Here is a 21,548-nt window from a genome sequence, read left to right as displayed (position 1 = left end):
TATGATTCCTTCAGTTCCTTCCAGCCCTAGTTGACTAAGTCAAGCCCCCCTCCTTGGATGGAGTTCAGTGAGTGGTTCACTCGGAGGAGCTGGGGATCAGAGACAGGATGGCCTGCGAGGGAACAAAGGCTGGGCCTCGCCTCGTGTCTCCTTGGATTTCTGCTGATCCAGCTTATCAGATCCCAGAGACCTGGCAAACCTCTGAAGTTCAGAAAGAGCCAAAGGGGCAGCCAAGTCAGGCCTCCAGTTTGGCTTTAGATGCCAAAACTTAATCTGGGCTGTGGGAGCTAACTGTTTTCATATGAAAGAGGAAATTCAGAACATAAGCATGGACGTTCCTGCAGACGTCACAGCTTTGTGTGCACATTCTCTCTCTCTCTCTGTCTCGTGAGCTTTGTGTGAACATCCTCTCTCTCTCTCTTTCTGTCTCTTGCTCTTACTTTTGCTGTCACTCTTGCCCTCACTCTCTCACTCTCGCTCCCACTTGGCTCACTTTCAGGTCCATCTTCATCCATGGACGCTGAGTTGCTCTGACCCAGGCGCTCATTGGAGTCTGATTTAAACTTTCACTGTCTGGCTCCCTTCTAGTTCTCATCTCCCCAAGCACGACCAAAGTGTGAAGGAACAATGGCCAATACACAGGGTGACTGCTCTAGGTGGGGAGGCCATCTGTAGGCTTTTAGTAGCCAGTGTTGGGACCCTCGCTCAGCAGAGTGGCCATGCTCATCCCTGCAGCACACAGGAAGAGAAACACAAACACATTTCATAAATTGCACTTCTGCTATTTTAAAGCCAATATTACATCCTTTAAAATCCTGAAAATAAAAATTCAGCATGGGAAGACTGGAGGCTGCTCTATCTAATCAGTTTGGAATTGTGAAAAATATTTTTGGATGGACTCCGTGACCCTACTGTGGGCCTTTTTCATCCCCACTGGCAAGTTCTGGCAACGTCCCGTGGTCAGGGCACCACTCCGGAATAGATTTGCTCTTTAGCCAAGATGGCTTTTCTCAAAGGCTTTTGGGCAAATGCAAGGGACTGTCATCTTGGCAGTGAGCAGAGGGAGGCTGAGAAGAACCAGTGGCGAGTGTTGGCCTTAATATTCACTCATTGACCTTTGCTTATTAGATGTACTTAAGCTGGACAGAAAATTGTGGGGTGGCTTCTTCGGTGGCTACACCAAACCAGTTATTTTAACCAAGATAACTTAATATAAAAATTATTAAGTAAATGCTGAAGAACTGGGAAGGCAAAATATACCACAAGTTTGCAACTTCAGGAAGCAGCTACCACCCCTAGGGTTGGGGGAACAAAGGGAAGAGGTTAGAATTAATAAAACTTTGAAACTTAGGTAAGGGGCCCCTCAGAGCTACAACTCAGACCTCTGAGGTAAGGGTGAAGTTCAGCTGGTGTTTGAGTCTGAGTGTTACAGTGGGGCCCAAGAGGCTGCAACCCAGGCCTCTGAAGAGGGGCCACTGCTTGGGCACTGGCCTCTTTGAGGGGGCATGATGGAGGTGGTTCTGTGTTGGTGAAAGAGTAAACTGGATTCAGCTGATGCTACTGGAACAGACTGGAGACTGACAGGAACAGGAAGTTGACAGGAGAGTGCAAGTCCCTTCTCCCTCCTCCAGCTTTGCAGGCTTTCTCTGGCATCCCCTCTTGGCAGAGCCTAACAGGAAGTAGCTGGCAAAGCAGAGATGTGGTTTGCACAGTCCCAGCCCCAGAATTGCAAAGATGCAAATAGAGGGTGGGTTTGGAGATAAGCAAAAATTGCTTAGTAACAGGCATGTGAAGAATTCTGAGTAGACCAATTCCTTTATCATGTACATAGGGTTCAGTGGCAAAATTGAAAGAACTGTGGGTTAGAAGGCAGGAACTTAATAAATATTAGTGATTACTCAATAGATATTGGTTGAATTAATTAATGTCCTTTGAAACATTGGATAAGTCAATCTCTCATGACTTCAGTTTACTCTTTGCTAAGGATCTTTAGAATTATGTGACTTTATGACACAAGATACACTTTGTCTGCTGTTAAAATAAATAAGGATGAAAAAGATGAAATACATCTGTTTATTGACTTCCTACTTATTTAACCTCCTTTTGCCTTACTTTTCTCATCTGTAAAATGGGAATAAAATAGATTGTTCTTTATAGAGTTATTCAGAGATTTAAATAGCTTGCAAAGTGCTTAAAGCAGTGCCTGGAAACATTAAACAATTTTTTGCTATTATTACTATTGTCAGCATCATCATTGTTATTATCAAGAGGTAAATAGAGGGAAACGCTGAATGAGATGGATTGACACAATAGCCATAAGGGACTCAAATAGGCCAACGATCATGAAGATGGTGCAGGACCAGTGTCTTAGGCTTGGTTCTCTAGAAAAGCAAAACCAGTGAAGCATATATATATATATATATATACATAATTTGGCACATATGTATATATACACATAATTACATACATAGAGATTATGTCAAGAAAATGTCTCATGCAGTTGTAGATCTGGCAAATCCGAAGTCCATGGGTCAGGCATCAAGCTGGAGGCTTCTCCTCACTCACACAGCTGCAGGGACTGACGAACCCAAGACAGCAAGTCAGAAGGCAGGCCCTGGCTCACAGGCTGTGGAGGCCAAAAAATGCCAAGATCGGCAGGCAATATAGCAGACAGCTGGTTCAAGTCTCAAGAACCAGAGATCAGATGACGACAAGCTGGATGCAGGATTCAGAGCAAGGAAGTGAGCTTTGCCAGAATATCCATACATTTACTAAATGCAAGCCACGGCCATGAGGAAACTCCCCTTACAACTGATTGGCTGATCACATCAGATCACATCATGAAGGATGACTACATCATCATATAACTGCCAAATTACATCACTACATAACTGCCAAACTACAACATTACATAACTGCCAAACCACTGAGAATCATAGCCCAGCCACACAACCTTAACCATCACGACTGGGTAACATTTTACTCTGCTGTACATAAGGTTGCCATGAGTTGGAGCTGACTTGATGGCAACTAACAACAATAACAACAAAAGAGAAATGAAGAAATCTGTGGTTCCTGTCCTGACACTGCTCACAAGCTAGGGGAGAGAGAAAAGATACTAAAATAGTAATTGTGATTCAAAATAAAATATAGCTTAGTATTGTAACAGAGGTTCAAAACTGGGGTAGGAGGGTGGAGGGGAAAAGAATGCATTCCCCTTGGGAATGGGGACATACTTAGAAGACCAAGCTTTTCCCGTACTAGGTCATCGTTGCTCTTTTACTCAATGTGGTTTTCTGAGGACCTTGCACATTGCTGCCATCGAAAAAAGGTGAAAGCCTAGAGTGGCTGATCTTGGGGTTTCTCTAAGCGGGAAGTCCCTGGGTCAGTGGTCTGGGGCCCTCTCTAGAAAGAAAGCAGAGGAAGCAGAGTCGGTGCTTCAGGAGAGGGAAGACTCCCTGCCCTGTCACCCAGCCCCTGAGAATGAGAGGTGGGGCCAGCTCCTGGGCAGGCCCCAGTGCAAACTGGAAATAAGGGGCCCCGAGTGAAAAAATTTATTAAGACTGTCAAAATGGTGACAGCAGAGCATTAAACCAAGAGTGAGGGCCCTTCTAAGCTCAATGTCTGGGTGACAGGCCCTACGTCCAAGCAGCCAGTTCCACCTAGAAGGACCTACCCTGGCCCCGCCATGAAGGAAATGGATGCAGTGGGTAGAAGCTGGGCCTCCATGCCCTCTGTGGCCTCTTCTGACTCTTACATTGTAATAATAGGTTACACTTACTGAGCACTCATTGTGTGCCAGGCATTCCTCAGAGCACTGTACGTATATTAATTTATTCCCCCGAGGTAGTTCCTATTACTATCGCCATTTTCGAGAGAAGGAAATTGGGGCTCAGAGAGGTTACGTAAGTTGTCCAAGTGGTGGAGTTAAGTGGTGGAGCCAGGGTTGCAAATGCAGTCATTTGGGATCCAGAGCCCATGCTCTTAACCACTATGCTACTGTTCCCCTCAACACGAGCACCACCTCCACAGAGTCCTCCTAGCCTACCCGGGCCAAGTGTAGCAAGCCATGGAGAGAATAGGGATCGCTCTCTGTTCACTCTCCATCATGCCCTGAGTCTACATATACCTTCCAGCATCTAACTTACTTTCATATTATAGCTTTGTTTTTTCCTTATATGAGTAAGGATACTTATATAAAACAAAGTGCATAAGGGAAAAATTTTAAAAAAATTGTAATTCTACAAATCAGGCATAACCACTGGCAATACATTGGTATATATTTTTCTATTCATTGTATGTTTTTCTCCAAATGTATCATACTGCACTTTATACTTAAAGAGTATCCTTCTTGAAGATCCATCTTGAAAAGTCTGCTATGTCTCCAAAGATTCCTTTACAACATCATTTTAATGACTCATCAGTGTACCATTGTATTTATGTACCATAATGTATTTATCCATTCATGTATTGTTGTGTACCATTTTGGTTATTTAAAACAGTCCTGTGATCACATTTGTGTAGTTAAATTTTTGTGTACATCATCATGTCCTAAGGAAGACTTCCTAGGAGTGGGAAAAAAAAAAAAGTAGTCAAAGAGAAAATTATATTTACTTAACCACCAATTGCCATCCAGTCGACTCCGCCTCATGGCAACCCCACTTTCCTGCTGTGCACAAGCTAGATCATGCCACTAACACCCTCTCAGTGGTCTGTTTCATGCATTCGCTCCATCTCTATTCTGTGATCTCCGTTCTAGATTGTAGCCAAGGCATACCGCAACTATGGCAGCCCAGCCGAGGTGACAGGCCTGTGGTAGTGCCTTAAGAGCAGAATTCTGTTCCATGGGGTTTTCAGTGGCTGATTTTTTGGAAGGAGATAGTCAAGACTCTCTTCTGAGGCACCTCTGGGTGGACTTGAACCTCCAAGCTTACAGTTAGCAGTCAATTCCCTTAACCATTTGTGCCACCCAAAACCAAAAAACCAAACTCGTTGCCACTGAGTCAACCCTGACTCAGAGCGACCCTACAGAACAGAGTAGAACTGCCCCATGGGGTTGCCAAGGCTGTAGTCTTTACGGAAGCAGACTGCCACATCTCTCTCCCACAGAGCGGCTGATAGGTTCGAACCGCTCCTCTTTCTGTTAGCAGCTGAGCACTTTAACCACTGCGACGTCAGGGCTGATCTCGCACCACCCAGGGAGTCCTGCATTTACTTAGGAAATATAAAATAAAATAAAATAAAAAGAAGGCAGCACTGCCATCTGACATGGCAGCGCTGCAGACGTTTTCCTGGGGGCCCGTTGTGGTGCACAGCACTTGCCTGCTGTGCACACACTGGATCATGCCACTGACGCCCTCTCAGTGGTCTGTTTCGTGCGTTCACTCCACCTCTGTTCTGCCCTCTCTGTCCTAGATTGTAGCCAAGAAATATCGCAACTACAATATCCCAGCTGAGATGACAGGCCTGTGGCGGTACCTCAAGAATGCCTATGCCCGGGATGAGTTCACCAACACCTGTGCAGCTGACCACGAGATTGAGATGGCTTACGCAGATGTCGCCAAGCGCCTCAGCCAATCCTGAGCATAGCCGTCATACCCCGTAACTGCTCAGGAGAATTCAATCTCTCCAAAGGACTCCAGCTTCACGGCCTCCTCTTCCACATTGCCCCCGGGAATGTTTTTTATCACGGCCACATCTTGCTGACATCACAGGAACTCCACCCTACCCTCTTACCAAAGTCAACACCCTCCCCTGCTTCATCACACAAGAACTGGCCAGCAGAAACAATAGAGACAAGACAGTCAACCTCTCAGCCTGCCAGCCTGACCTGGGTTCACTGTATTTGGGGTCAGTGTTGGAAAAGCCACATTTCCAACAATTGTCACTGGCCCCTTCTGCAGTACCAAAATATCTGCTGAGATGAATTAGAAAAATACAACACCGGCAACTCTTCCACCCTCCTTCTTGTCAGTAGCCCCAATGGCCAAGGACAAATGCCATCTTCCTTCGTGTTAGAAAGAGTTCTGCTGCCCTGGTAGGGGAGACAGAGGAAGTGAATGGAAGAGGCCCAAGCTGGCTGTGGATTTTGGCATCTGGCAAACACACCTTCAGCTGCTACTTTCTGACACACCTGGCATTGGGCACTGATAGCAAGATGGAAAAATCATTCCAGACACTCCATTCTTAATTTGTTGGAGTGATGGGTGTGTTGCAATGCTGCTGCACACACGGCAGACACTGATCCTGGTTTGCGTGCCAATCCAGACCTTACCAGGAAAGGAAATTAGCATGCAGTTTCAAACTGGGATGCCTGGAAAGGGGAGGGTAGGGGGAGCAGTGTCGGTGCCAAAAGGCCCACAGGGTCTACCAACCATGGTTTTCTTGCTTAGTGGTAGTTGTTTCATTGGAAATGACATGCTTGGGTTTGACTATGTTTATCAATGAGTGGCTTTTTTTTCTTTTTTTTTCCTGTCTGTGAGAAAGCATATGGGAATAGGAGGTGGAAGGTTGGGTGAAAATAAGGAAGTTCTTTATGATGCCTGGTGTTTCCTGGGAATCTTCTAGATAGGTCTTCTCTCTCATGATCTAAGTCTTGGACTGATGACGTCATGTAACTACCAACCTTATAGCAAAACCCAAGAATTAGCCAAAAATTTCTTTTCCAATCTTTCCAAGTTTCTCCAGGTTGCGGATCTGCTAGCTGGGTGCTCTCAGGCAGCAGCTCCTGACTGATTCCGCTGCACCTCTGATGGCTGAGAGATACATTCAGTAGGTGGCATGATCATGGGTTACCTTAAGATGAAAGTCCATTGGCCTTTCTGACTGGGGAGCCATGCAATTTGAACTCAAAGAAAAATGCACACCTACGTAGATTATTTTTTCCAACCTTCAGATTCAACTGCTATATTTTTAGCTAATATTTCACTCCTTAGTCATTCTCCTTGAGTTTCACCTCCTTAAAAGCTTACTGGGTCTGAGCATAGGGACCTGTGCAAAGAAAACTAAGAAAAATGAACTAATCATCAACTCCCTCTCTCAGTGAACGCCCTGTGAGGAAATCCATCTGCCACAGGCCCTCACCTTTAACAATCCTTCCTTCTATGTTGCTTGTTGGTCCAGGGCGAGGGCCCAGAGTGTTGGAAAGCCCCTGGACTTGGCTCATTTCTCAGCGAGGGCAGGACTGCACGGGTCCTTTCCATAGAAACATCAACAAATTTTAACCCCAGGAATCCCTGGACTTACCTGCCTCATGGGATCTCTGAAGAAAAAAAGTGACCCATTGATGAGAACAGAGTGAAAGTGGGAGGTCTCCTTTAGCACACTGAGGAAGAGGAAACTTCTCAGTAGGACATGCTATAAGCCTTTTCAAAGGCAGAATGAGTTGATTCATATCCCTGTCTAAAGGCACCTTTCCATGGAAACCCAGTCCCTCAAGATGTGGAGAAAGGGAAACTGGTGAGGAAACAGTCCTTTTTACTGTAGGAAAAAGCCCCTAACTTGTCTCTGAGGGAGAGAGAAGGGTGTGAAGGCTTGAAAGGTCCCGAAGGCCTTTTAATTACTGGTGTGAAATCCTGTTGCTCTCAGAAATCCTTCCGTCAACTTCCATGACCTAAGAGGCAGTTTACTTTCCACAGAGCCACAGTTGCCTGTTCCAGAAACACTTCTGTGAAGCACAACCAACCGTGACAGAAAAAAATGGGAAGGAAGTGCCAGGCGGAGCAACTCCACCCTGAGGGGGATTAGTGGGATACTAATAACTCTGATAGTCAGAATTCAGCAATTGGCAATTCTTAAAAAAAAAAAGCCAAACCAAATCAATATTGCTGTTTGCAGTTGTTCCTTCTGAGGTTGTGTTAGTTCTTACACAAATAACGATATTAAGGAGCTGGTGAGCTGATAATCAAGATATGACCAATTATAACCATTTAAAAGAAGGTTACATGATAAATTATAACCATATGAAAGGAAGGCACTTGTGGGTACTCAAATCAGAAATACCTTTTTATTTAAACAGTAGATTATTAAATAATGCAACTGACTACTGACTTAGAATTATAATACCTTAAGACCATGTTTAAAATAGTAATTTAAAAACAGCAATAATTTAGTAACTTTATCCTTTGATGTTTTTTCCCCCCCAGAGGAGATTTTTCTCAAAGTTCTTCAGCCTTTTCTGAGGTTGGTGATAAGTGTATCACAAGCACATCAAACCATCTCCCAAAAAGTGTGACGAGGTCCTTTTGTGTCCCAAGAACCAACCCAGGAAATATCGAAGGGTTTGCTGCAGAGTTTTAGGACAGGAGCTAAGACTTGAACTTGGTCCTGAAAGAATATTGATTCCTCAGAAAGCATTTCGGTGGCGCAGGGAAGGGGATTTATTTGTGTTGAGATCCTGTTTTATTTTGTATTGACTTTCATGTCACAATTTTTTGTGAGATGGGTTAGTCAGAGGCAGAGGCTGGAGCAAGATTCAGACTCGGAATTACTGAGTTGAATTTGCCCATCAAATCAGGGCTGCATATTGGGTAAGATATTGGGTAAGATTTTGATAGCTGTAGAAGATGAGCTGAGTAATAAAATCTTGATTGATCAAGGGCATCTTTCCTTCTGTTGGAAGCCTTCCTCTCCTGACAAAGGAAGTCAAATGCCTAACAGTTCAGAATCACAGGCACAAGCCTATTTGCTTTTAAATGGGGGCAGGGGCAGGGGGCAGGGGGCAGGGGGTGGGGGTGGGGTGGTAATAGCTTACCTGGCACCAGAGGAATGAGCTGAAAAGTAAAAACCACAGTCAATCAGCTTATTTGGCTATGTGACCCAAACTAGTTTCAGCTGCTTAGGAAAAGGACCCGTGGTCAGGATTGGCTTCTCCTGTTGGTGGGGCCAGCGAGGACCTTGATCTTTTAGTATAAAGAGGCTGTGCCAAGAGTGAGGTTTCCCGAGCCACGTTCTCTACCACTCGTCAAACGAAATGACTGAAGCTCTCCACAGCACCTGTGCAGACCATTCGCCCTGCAGTCATACGACATCAAGCGTCTTAGAATTGTCACAAAGTGAGCCATGCCTGGAGCAGAGCTTGAGGATCTGCAAACTTCAGGACTCAGCGAGGCCCCGATAAGTAGAATTAAGAGGGAGGCAGAGACAGGAAGGTGCATCATGAGAAAACCAGTACCAGTTGCTGTCAAGTCAGCTGATTCAGGGTGACCCATGTGTGTCAGAATAGAACTGTGTTCCACTGCAAGTAGGTCACCAGGCTTTCTTCTGAGGAGACTCTGAGTGGACTCAAACCTCCGAGCTTTCGGTTAACAGCCAGGCAAGTTAACCATTTGCACCATCTAGGGACCGCCATCATGAGAAAGCAGAGTCTAAAATTAAATTGGCCTAGTGGCAGCAGATACCTGAAAAATACTTGTGTGATACACCCCTTTTCCCACTGGCCAGGGACTATCTGAACACCATAGTGAACCAAAATGCTGGTGTCTCCCACCTTTGAAAAATCCTTTAGCCTTTTTAAGCTTTGGTAATAAATGTCATGTGCACAGCAAACCATCTCTAAAAAACAGTGTGATGAGGTCCTTTTGTGTCCCACGAACAAACCGTGGAAGTATTGAGCATTAATTCATGCTTAAAACTAAGTTCAATGATTCCCAAGGAATCACTTCCTTATTTTTTGTATGACACCAAAATGAATTTTAAGACAGCACTGGAGGAAGAAAAGTGTATCGTCCCATCTGATGAATCCTGGGTCTGATGTAGGAGAATGGATCTGGTCACATCATTGTCTTGGGGCACTTTTTACACACACAGCCGGTTGTCCTTAGAGTTTGAATCAAACAACGAGTGCCCTCTTCATGAATGCATGTCCCTCACCCTCTGTCAGTATTCTTCTCCAGGCAGGATTCTTTCACTTCATAATTAGGTATGATCCAAAAGGTAACCTTATTTAAGGTTAGTTAAGGAAATAGATCCAATGCCTCCCTGACACCTCACTCTCCTCCTCTCCTCCAAAAAAAAAAAAAAAAAAGTTATTGCCTCATAGGGTTTGGGCCAATTTGTGCTTCTATAAAGGCAATCTGGTTTTTTGCAAGTTTTAAGGATCCAATCATCTAAGGTATTTTATGTATAGTTAGAGATTTCATAGTATTGACTATGCCTATATTTAAACTATGAAATATTCTGGTGGTGTTTGAATTTGTCTCACTTTCCTAGCTACCTGGTTATCCTGTTTTATAAGCTGGAGCTTAATTGATTGAACAAAAGAACAAGCATTTCATTTTATAAAGACACTCCAAATGATAGTTACTTGATGCTCTTGAGACCTTTAACTGTGGTGATAAAATAACCAGACTTGCTTTTAAGCCTTAATACATGTAAAATGCCTTTTAACAAAGATATAGCTGAGTGTTTTCCTCATGAATCTGAACCAGTTATTAATGTGTTCCCCAGTCTTGATTGGTATTGACTGATTCAAATAAAGCTGGTTTATTTTCAAATATTACAAACACAATCATCAGACTTCTTATTTGGGGTGGAGATTTCCTAGGCTGTTTTAAATGTCAAATATGAAATACTTCTTTTTTTCAAATAAAGGTTATTTTATTTTCCCATGATAAAAAAAAAGTTCATTCTTTATAAAAACCAAAAACAAATGAAGAGAAGGAGGTAGAAGAAAAGTTTGTGACCCCAGCCATTCAGAAACTGAACTTTATTTTTAGCAAGGTTAAAAAATTGTATCATTGTACATGGGCTAGGTATAAAATTATGCTGATCCCCCTTCATGTTTTTCATTTCAATTTTCTATCTGTATTGTACTTGAGGGTAGTCCAAAGATGATAGTCCAGGTGTAATTTAAGGAGTACCCTAAAATATTTGCCTACCTGCACCCAAAGCTCTCTCTTGGCCCTCTGTGGCCTAGCCCCATCAGCATTTCTGGCTTGAAATTCCTACCCTTATTATGACCTCAAGGAGCCCTGGTGGCACAACAGTTAATCACTTAGCTACTAAACTGAAAGACTGGAGTCTTAAACCCACCTAACAGCTCTGTGGGAGTAGGACCTGGCTACTTCCTCCCATAAGGATTATAGCCTAGAAAATCCTATGAGGCAGTTCTACCCTGTCACATGGGGTTGCTCTGAGTTGAAATTGATTCAACGATGCACATAAGGACAACGATAACCACACCACCTCCCTGACACGAACACAACACCCAATGAGGATCTCTATGAGCATTCACATGGCTAAAGACGCAAAGGTTTAGGTGGTCTCCTACGTGCTCCGTGTTTTGTCAGAACAGGTCTTATTGTCTAGGAAGGAATAGAACACCTGGCTCAGGGGATGAGTCCTGGTGGGACAGGCAGCCCAGAGCTTGGGGCAAGTATAGCAGCTGCTATTGATGGCCACCTCACCATCCTGACCACTCCCTTCTTCCTCCGTCACAGCTCTAATTGGGTCAGGTGTCTTCCCCTGACCCCCACACTCCCACCCTTTACTGGCCCCCCCATCCCATCCTCATGTAATGTGACTCAGGTGAAATTGACTCCATCCTCCAGCTCCAGGGGTTTAAAAAAAAAAAATCATGAATGTTCTCAACCTTTCTGTCCTCCTGACAGTGGTTGGTTTCAGAGTGGATTTGTCAGGAACTTCTGAGAAAGACCTCCTGGTTCTTCAGAAAGCGACTCTTGAAAAGGTAGTGCTGCCTCTGGATGTGAATATATGGCCTGGCAGTGTTGCTACACTCTAGCAACCATGAATGGCCAGCTTCAGGGCAAAGGTGATATGCTGAGAGAGGCAGCAAGAAACATGGAGAGAACGTATGTCCTTGATGAAACCAGGGAGCTGCTGAATCAACAAACCCTGAAACTGGTCCTAACTCTGGATTTCCTGTCCTATAATATATCCCAGATTGTGTGAGGGTGGGTTTTTTTTTTTTTTTTTAATTACGTGTGGCCAGAGGCATGCTAGGTGATTTATTAGCTTTTTTTTTTTTTTTTTAAATAGCCAGTTAGATCATCAGACTGCTCAACCAGGAGGCATCCCACATTTCCATTGATTGAATGAAGGGGGTTGGTTTTACGGATTGACCAAGTGTTGGGAGCATTGGGGACTTCATCTCTCTGTATCTCAGTTTCCTAAAATATCCTACAATGCAACCAAGGAGCATAGAGTACCTGTGACAGAAACTGGCATTTAGGGGGATTGAGTCCTGTTTCAGAAAAACTTCCAGATCTCAGATTCTGACAAAAAATAACCTTGGAAATTTTCGTATATCATTGTAGTCAAAGGTGTGAGCTGTATCTCTTTTTTTTTTTTACTTTTTATTGCACTTTAGGTGAAGGTTTTCAGCCAAATTAGTTTTTCATTCAAAAATTTATACACAAATTGTTTTGTGACATTGGTTGCAATCCATAATGTGTCAGCACTCTTCCCCTTCCCCTTTACACCTTGGGTTCCATGTGTCCATTTGTCCAGTTTTCCTGTGCCTTCCTGCCTTCTTGTCTTTGCTTTTGGGCAGATGTTGCCCATTTGGTCTCACATGCTTGACTGAGCTAAGAAGCATGTTCCTCACATGGGTTAGTGTTTGTTTTATAGGTCTGTCTAATCTTTGGGTGAAAGGTGGACTTTGGGAGCGGCTTTAGTTCTGAGCTAGCACAGTGTCCAGAGGCCATAGTATCTCTATGTCTCATGGTTTAAGGCTCAAAAATCCCCAGTAAGTTATACCTTGTTGGAGAAAGTATGGGGTATCAGACTGGAGAGGTAGGAAGCTCAAGACTGAGACCAAGGAGATCAGAATTCTAATCCTAGGCCCATCACTAAGTTACTATGTGACCTTGAGCAAGGCTGTTTTCTGGGCCTCAGATTCCCAAACGGAGTTATTCAGGCCCCTTGTCTATGAGAGTGCTTGATTCCTGATGAAGAGTACTTATTGGCAATAAAGAGTTATTTTGAGTAGAATAAAATTTCAACCAATTAGAACCTTCAATCTAATGGAAAGTCTCACTGTGGTTTTCTTTAATGGAAAGAAGCTGAACACCTGAAAATACATAGATATTAGGAATTTGTGTGTATGTGTGTGTTTCAAGACCGTGGTGGCATAGTGGTTAAGAGCTACAGCTGCTAACCAAAAGGTTGGTAGTTCAAATCCACCAGGCACTCCCTGGAAACTCTATGGGGCAGTTCGACTCTGTCCTGTAGGGTTGCTATGAGTTGGAATTGACTCAATGGCAATGGGTTTGTGTGTGTGTGTTTCTTTTAAACTAAATTTCAGGATATGTTCCAGAGTCAGTTTTCATCCATGTCAGTCTCCTATACTTTCTACATCTACAGTCAATGAAATATTCATCTCTATACAATGAAAATGACCCTGAGGACCTGCCATTGGGCTCATTAAGCTGCAGTTATAAATGCAGAAAGTAAAGCTGATTCAAATTTTGAAAAGTTTCAATAAAGTGTGGAAATAAAAAAAAATTTTTCATTCGAATCCTCCTCCTACTAAGAATATCTCAATGCCTAAAACTCTTTTATCTCTGAGTTTATACGAGACTTGGAGTCTAGACCACAAGTGACGGTTCATTTTATGTGTCAACTTGGCTAGACTATAAAAAAAAAAAAAAACTACCCAGTTATTCAATTAAATACTAGTCAGGGTGTTGCAGTGAAAGTACTTTGTAGCTGTGGTTAACATCTACCATCAGTTGACCTTAAATAAAGGAGATGATTCTCAGTAATCTGTATGGACTTTATTCAATCACTTGGAAGGCCCAAAGAATAAAACTGAGGTTCCCCAGAGGAAGAAGAAATTCCACCTGTGGACTGTAGCTTTAGCTTCTGTTCATGAGTTTCCAACCTGCCAACCTGCCCCACAGATTTTGGACTTGCCAGCTCCCAGTATCACATAAGCCAGCTCCTTACCTTGTAGAAGCATAACTCCAATTTCTGACTCTGTCTTCACATGGCTTTCTCCTCTTTGTCGCCGTTTCAAAAATCTCCCTCTGCCTTTCTCTTACAAGGACAACTTCATTGGATTTAGGGCCCTACTCTAAACCCAGGATGATCTCATCTGGAGATCCTTGTCTTAATTCCATTTGCAAAGACGCTTTTTCCAAATAAAGCCACATTCATAGGTTCTGGGAGTTAAGATTTGGTCACATCTTCTTTGAGAGATACTATTCAACCAACTATGCCGCACAAGAGACTTAACACAGATAACAACCAGGACAGAGTCAAGGCTAGTCCACCTGAGGGACAGAGCTTGGTTGTATGCAATTTTGTACCTATCTGTAATTATTTCCTGGTTTCCTGTGTGCTGGTCACTCCTCACCCCTTTCCGCAATGTAAAAATAAGCTCCTTCGTGGGATGGATGGTAGGTTATCCAACTTTTGTGCCAGGCCTCACCTTCTCTAGCACTCAGCAAATGTTAGATGCTCAAAAATGAGCATTAGTGATTCACTGGAGAGACCATGAGACAGCTCCCCATACTTCTGGGTCCACCTTGGGCCTCACCATTCATTTCCCTCTAGTCCCTGACACCCATTTTACCATAATTCTGAAAATGGAGCGATAACAACAGAAAAGAGAGGAGAGAAATAGGTGTCTGTATTAGTTAATATGCTTCCAGTAAATTCTGAAGAATGGATTCTTCTAAAACAGTATGGACATCATTTATCTTTCCAGCGGAAAAGATTAAAAGCTACCAAATACCCATTGGGAAGTTTCTGGGTGGCACTAACAATTAAGCATTTGACTACCAACCAGAAGGTTGGTGGTTTGAACCTACTCAAAGGCATCCTGGAAGAAAGTCCAGGCAATCTGCTTCTGAAAGTTCATAGCCTTGAAATCCCTGTGGAGCAGAGTTCTACTCTGTAACACATGGGGTCTCCATGAGTCTGAGTGGATTTGCTGGCAACTGGTTTGTTTTTAATACCCATTGGAGTGGATGATTCCGATAAGGTAAGTGTCTAGTCAGTTTTCCAAGTTGGCCCCCAAATTGTGCTTGTATTAGGTGTTATATTTAGACATGGATTAGAAGTTTTGAGGTAAGGGCGATTCTGGATACTGAAGTACTACAATTATTCGGCTAAATAGTGGTTAAACAACTGCATCTTCTTTTCTGCATATAAGTTCATTATAGGAAATTTAGAAAATGCAAGTAAGCAAAAAAAAGAAGAATGTAAAGAAATAATCCCTCCATCTAGAGATAACCACCTTTAATATGTAATTCATTATCTTCCCAGACTAAATTAACCCAGAATGATGGTTTTTGGGTTTTTTTTTTTTTTTAACTGAAAGAGGGTTGTTATTGTTGATAGGGACATTGGTAGTTCAGTGGTAGAAGTCTCACCTTCCATGCAGGAGACCCAGGTTCGATTCCTGGCCAAAGCACCTCATTTGAAGCCATCACCAGTCTGTCAGTGGAGCCTTGCATGTTGCTGAACAGGTTTCACTGGAGTTTCCAGACTAAGACAGATTAGAAACAAAGGCCTGGTGATCTACTTTTGAAAATCAGCCAGTCAAAAACCTATGGATCACAACAGTCCGATTTGCAACCAATCATGGGGATGGTGCAGGCCCGGGCAGCGTTTCCTTCGGTTATACTTGGGGTCGCCCTGACTCACCAGCCTGTAACAACAACAATAACAACAATTATTGAGAACTGAAACCAATGTACTTTCCTGTTCCTGTGATGAACAATTCTGAGGCAAACCATATTTTCTTGTTTCTGTGCCAAACAACACTGGAACCAGACAAAAATAACTTAGCTATTTGCTCTAGGAAATATTTTTTTACTTATTAAGACCAACAGCTTGCTCAACAATATTCCCTTTAAGACCTCACCTCACTGTGCCCTTGAATCCAAAGCTATCATGTCATGAGCGCTGCCCAATCCCAACCAGTTCTCTGCTTTGCAAGATACACCCTAAAATCACTCAGCCATGCACCTAAATGCTGCAAATACCTTCTTCTTATGATACACTAAAAGTCTGCCAAGGTAATATTCTTCTTTTTTGAAATATATCTAATAAACAGCTTTTCTTGGTCAACAAACTTTTCTACTTGTCTTTTTTTGGGAATTGTTAGCCAATATTGTAAATACTTTTTTTTGTAATGAGTTTTTTTTCACTCCTATATCAGGAACATCTTTCTACGTGCTTTTTCATCTATAATATCATTTTTATCTATCATAATCTATTTAACCAGTTCCCTATCATTTGGCCTTTACATTTTACTATTTCATACTCTTGTAATTACTGCTACAATGAAGTTCCAGTAAGCTATATTCTCCACCTAGAAAACATTTCTGGAGATGAATTTATTAAATTAAATGGTATGCATATTTTAAGGCTCCTGATATATATTGCTAAATCTTCCTTAACTTTGTTCCAACTTACTCTGTCACCAACAGAATATGAGTGGTTATTTTCTCACATCATTGCCAGCATTGGGTTTTATCATTTTTCAATTCTTCTCAATTTGATAAGTGAACTATGCCTCATGGTTGTTGTTAGTTGCCATCGATTCTGCTCTGATTCATAGCGGTCCCATGTATAACAGAATGGAATATTGCCTGGTCCTACACCATCTTCATGATCACTGGTTTGCTAGAGTCCATTGTTGCCACTACTGTGCATTTTGAGTTTCTTCCAAGAAGCCCTAGTGACACAGTGGTTAAGTGCTCAGCTGCTAAATGAAAGGTCAGCGGTTCAAACCCACCAGCTGCTCTGAGAGAGAAAGATGTGGCAGTCTACTTCCATAAAGAAAGCCTTGGAAACCCCATGAGGCAGTTCTACTCTGTCCTACAGGGTAGCTAGGAGTCAGAATCAACTCTATGGCAATAGGTTTTTCCAACCTAGGGAAAAAAGACCTAGTGTTTTTTAATTATCCACTGTTGAAAATCTTTGCCTAGTGCACAATTCCACTTACTTTTCTGTCTTTGGGTCTTTCTTTTCTGTCTCTTAGAAGCAAACTAGCAAACTAGGGAGTATGCTAGTTTGCTCTCCTGCAATTCTGCTCCTATGTACCCATGAGGCTACCACACCAGGGAATACATTGAGTATAAACTGGTTCTTATGAGAGTTGTTCCTCTTTTGGACTGCTGGATATATTTAGAAGAATTCCTTTTTCAAATAATATTTGAGAAAGTTAAAAAAGGAAGAAAAAAACCTTTTTATTTCAGGCTACATAAAGGCTGCCATCCTAAATCAAGCTGTCAGGAGTTTCTCAAGGGTATTAGCGATGTATTATGGGAAGGTGTGTGTGTGTGTGTGTGTGTGTGTGTAGGGGTGGAGCCTCTCTGACTTACAGCTTTGGAAACATTAGTGTTGGACTTTTAAAGAACTATTTTCCACCAAGAAAGTCCAAAACATGGAAAAATTCTCAGACCTTGTTGAGCTCTTGGCCTTCAGAGAAAGATTAGGCTCCTCCCAAGGGAAGATGAGGATGAGTGTGGATAAAGTGAAGATCGAGAAGGATAGATAGATGGCAGGACCTGCACTGGGATTTGTGGTTGTGTGATATAGGAAAGTGAAGCAAGAGAACATGAAATCCAAATCTACATTTCTAGGGTAATGGTCTCCAGAGTAATGTGGCTTCTAAAATAAGGCCCAAGAGAGGAAGAACTTCGGTCTTAAATCCTAGGTTAATTAATGATGGAAGAGGGAGACTGTATTTACCTGGAACCAAACGACTCTGGAAAACAGGTGGTCCTCAATCATTTGTGTGCCCCCGCCACATCCTCATGTGTCACACACCTCCTGAGCACCATCCCTCATCTCAGTCAGTGATTCTCAGAGGGATTCTCACATAGGAGGTGTGGATCTGACCCAAACCAAGATGGCACCCATATGTGGCCCTTACTTTATCAAAGCGTCATATAATCTGAAAATAAAAACTAGGGGAAACATGATGAATGTGAAAGAGCATGTGACTCTAACTGAACTGCTACATAATAAAGACCTCAACAGGGCCAAGTTCAACATCCAAAACAGACATGGAGCCCAAAAGCTATCATGCGGTTATTTAAATCTAGAAAAGGGAATTATATAAGGGTGTTGAGGAGTGTAATGAAAGGAGCAGTTAAAAAGTAAATTGCCCACTGGAGACTATTTTAAAATACTTTTTTTGAAATACCTTGCTTGGAGCTCCAAAGTCAATAATAAAAGACCCTATAAATATATCAAGGCTGAAAGCCAACTAGATAATCAGTGAGACAACTTGACCCAGAGCTGTGCTGAAAGATGAAATGGAGAGAAGATGGGGAGAGTCCATTATTTTTCTTTTTAACTCTGCAAACATGAAGATAGCATGGACATCCTCACTTCCTCTTTTGAAAGAGTCTGTTCGGAAGTATGGAATTAAACACAGACAGGACTAATGGACTGCAAGCAACAGATGGCAACAAGGGGCTCCTGAGGGTGATGCCAGTGGATAAAATACGTAGTTGCAAGGTGGGAGTAAGTGCCCTGGGATGAACTGTAAAAAGCCCCGTACAGGTAAGAACACAGTCCAAATTGTATCCACAGAATAATGAAATGTGAACTATCATTGTTGTTAGTTTCTGTGGACTTGGCCTTGACTCATAGCAGCCCCATGCACCAAAGGATAAAATGCAGCCGGTACTGTGCCACGCCTCTGATCACTTGTGGATTAGACCGTTGTGACCCACATGGCTTTCATTGGCTAATGCTGTCTTAGTCTGGAAGCTCAGCTGAAACCTGTTCAGTATCATAGCAACATGCAAGCCGCCACTGACAGATGGGCGATGCCTGCCCATGAGATGTATTGGCCAGCAATTTAACCCAGGTGTCCCAGATAGAAGGTAAGAATTCTACCACTGGAATACCAATAGCAATTACCTGAGATACTGGCCCAAGGCTACTGCAGCCAAAAAGACCGGCCTAGTACTGGAAGAGCCTTGACCATAACACACAAAATCTTACTTATCTTGGTGCAAAACCAAGATGTGGTCACTCTTGTCTGCCTTATCACAAGGGATATTAATGGTAATAACAGTCACCATGCCGAATGCCTGCCATTGGGTCCAGTCACATGCTAGATAGTATGTGATTTATATTATCTCAGATTCTTACAACATTTCTTTTAATGTATTCTAATTTCCATTCACAGATGGGGAATCTAAAACCCACAGCAAGTTAGCAAGTTGCTCATGCTTTCAACCCAGAAGACTGATGTCAAAACCTACAAGTGAAGGAGACATATTGAAACAAAAATTAGTCTTCCCTAGAGGGACCCCGGAGGTCATGGCCCCTGGATCTTCTGTTAGCTCAAGACTGGAACCATTCCCTAAGCCAACTCTTCAGACAGGGATTGGGCTGGGCTATAAGACAGAAAATGATGCTGGTGAGGAGTGAGCTTCTTGGCTCAAGTAGACACATGAGGCTATGTGGGCAGCTTCTGTCTGGAGGCAAGATGAGAAGGCAGATGGGGACAGGCAATACAGGGTGGAGAAAAGGAGTGTGCTGCCTCATTAGGGAGAGAGCAGCTAGGAGCACACAGCAAAGTGTATGTAAGTTTTTGTATGAGAGACTGACTTGTAAACTTTCACTTAAAGAACAGTAAGGAAAAAAAAAAAAAAACTCTTCCTCAGTCTGAAAGGCAGAGATGTAATATGATCAAACCCAAAGTAATGAAAAGCATTGTAACTTGATCACCAGATAGAAGAAGAGTGAAACAGGTAATACATAGCATAAACCAAACACCCAAACCAGTTGCCATCGAGTCAATTCCAACTTATAGCGACCGTATAGGACAGAGTAGAACTGCCCCATAGAGTTTCCAAGGAGTATGTGGCGGATTCAAACTGCTAACCTTTTGGTTAGCAGCCGTAGCACTTAACCACTACACCACCAAGGTTTCCATAAGTAGTATGAGAAACCCTGAATCAACTATAGTTAAAAATACAAATTAACAACATATGTTGGAGACTGTTCTGTGTAAGTACATAAAGAGCTTCCTCAGTTGTTTTAGAGTTGTATAGTTTTCAATGTATGGACGTACCTGTATTTATTGATTTCTTTATAAATAATTTTAATTTAAAAAAAACAAAGCATGTACACAGTAAAAGAAATTCAGGCAGTTCAAAAGCATTACAATGAAAAGTAGGTGACCTCCCTACCCCAAACCTTCTCACCCACTTCCCAGAGGCCACCACCACTGAAAATTTCTTGTATTTGCTTCCAGAAATTTTCTGTGTTTTCACACGCAGTTACACACCCATCACACGCATTGCACATGCATTTTCTCTTTTTTAGTAAGAATACAGGATATGTGGGCATGTGCGTATGCATCGTATTTGTTTGATCACAAATGGGTATACACTAATGCACAATGTTTTCTGTCTTGCATGTTTTGCTTGTATCTTGGAGATATTTCTATGTCAATACACGTTTCACATTCTTTACAACGTCTACATGGGGCTTCGCTGTATGAATATAACTTAATCTGTGTAACCATGACTTTTCTATGAAAACTTTTAATAGACGTTTAAATCATTTCCAGTCTTTTGCATCCTTGCAACTTTGCACATACCTTTGCACATGGGTGAGAAAATATTTGTAGGATGAGCTCCCGGTAATGTGATTGTTGATCCCAGGGGATGTGCATTTAAGGAATTTATTTCTATTTTAAAGGAAAAAAAAAAAAATTTACATGGATCAAAAATTAAAATACTATAACAAAATAGATACTGAAAAGTCCCACTCCCCTCCCTGTCCCTGGTCATCATGTTTTCTTCATCTTCTGTAAGTGAGGATTTTGATTAGTTCTTTGTGTATCCTTCCAGATGGTTCTTTATTCAGATGCAAGAGAATGCAAATTGATGTTCTTCTTCCCTCTCTTACCCAAAATGTAGCATACTACGTTCACTGTTCAGTGTCTTGCTTTTTCACTTAATGTAACCTAGAGGTCCTCCTGTATAAGTGCTTACTCCATTCTACAGATGTTCCATAATTTAATTAGTCCTGGTTTGGTGGACACTGACGCCATTTCCAAAGTTTTGCTGTTGCAAACAGTGCTGCAATGAATAAATGCATACATACCTAATTACACACACAGATGAACATGAAGGAAATAGCACGCTTCCAATTGTGTAAAAAATGAGGGGAAAACGGAACTATATACCTGTGCTGGGTGGAAATTATATAGTACATTCCTAGAAGGAAAAACAAGAAACTCATTGGAGAATATGGGAACTGAATGGAAGGAGAACAAGGTGGGAGAGAGATTTTTCTCTGAATACCTTTATAAAAATTTTTTTTATTGTGGTAAAATATATACGACAAAACAGTCACCAACCGTTTTCTGTACACCTTTTTATATGTTTTATTATTTGAATAGAGAATATGCTACTGTGCTACGTATCTATGTTGAAAATTAAATTGTACGTGTCAAAATCCACTTATGACAGGTATGGATAAACTCAAAAGGGGTTATTAAAATACAGGCTGTTCTTCTGAAGCAAAGTTACAACTGACCGTAATTCTTGCTCTTCAAACTCGTCCCTTAGTGCCCTATTGGACTTGTGGCACAAGTATCA

The 21,548-nt window shown here is 42.2% G+C and overlaps 1 protein-coding gene across 1 annotated transcript in view; it reads left to right on the top strand.

The window, feature by feature from the left end:
- Positions 1–8,700, top strand: part of CLIC5 (chloride intracellular channel 5) — a 128,541-nt gene extending 119,841 nt beyond the window's left edge. The window contains exon 6 of the mRNA XM_003403887.4: positions 5,416–8,700. Coding sequence (XP_003403935.2) covers positions 5,416–5,583 — 168 coding nt within the window. The 3' untranslated portion in view covers positions 5,584–8,700. The remainder of the gene's footprint in view (positions 1–5,415) is intronic.
- Positions 8,701–21,548: the final 12,848 nt, after the last annotated feature.

The sequence above is a fragment of the Loxodonta africana genome, chromosome 1, assembly GCF_030014295.1.
Source record: "Loxodonta africana isolate mLoxAfr1 chromosome 1, mLoxAfr1.hap2, whole genome shotgun sequence".
Taxonomy (NCBI): domain Eukaryota; kingdom Metazoa; phylum Chordata; class Mammalia; order Proboscidea; family Elephantidae; genus Loxodonta; species Loxodonta africana.
Note: the sequence above shows the minus strand (reverse complement) of the source record. Positions and strands in the feature narration are given on the sequence as shown.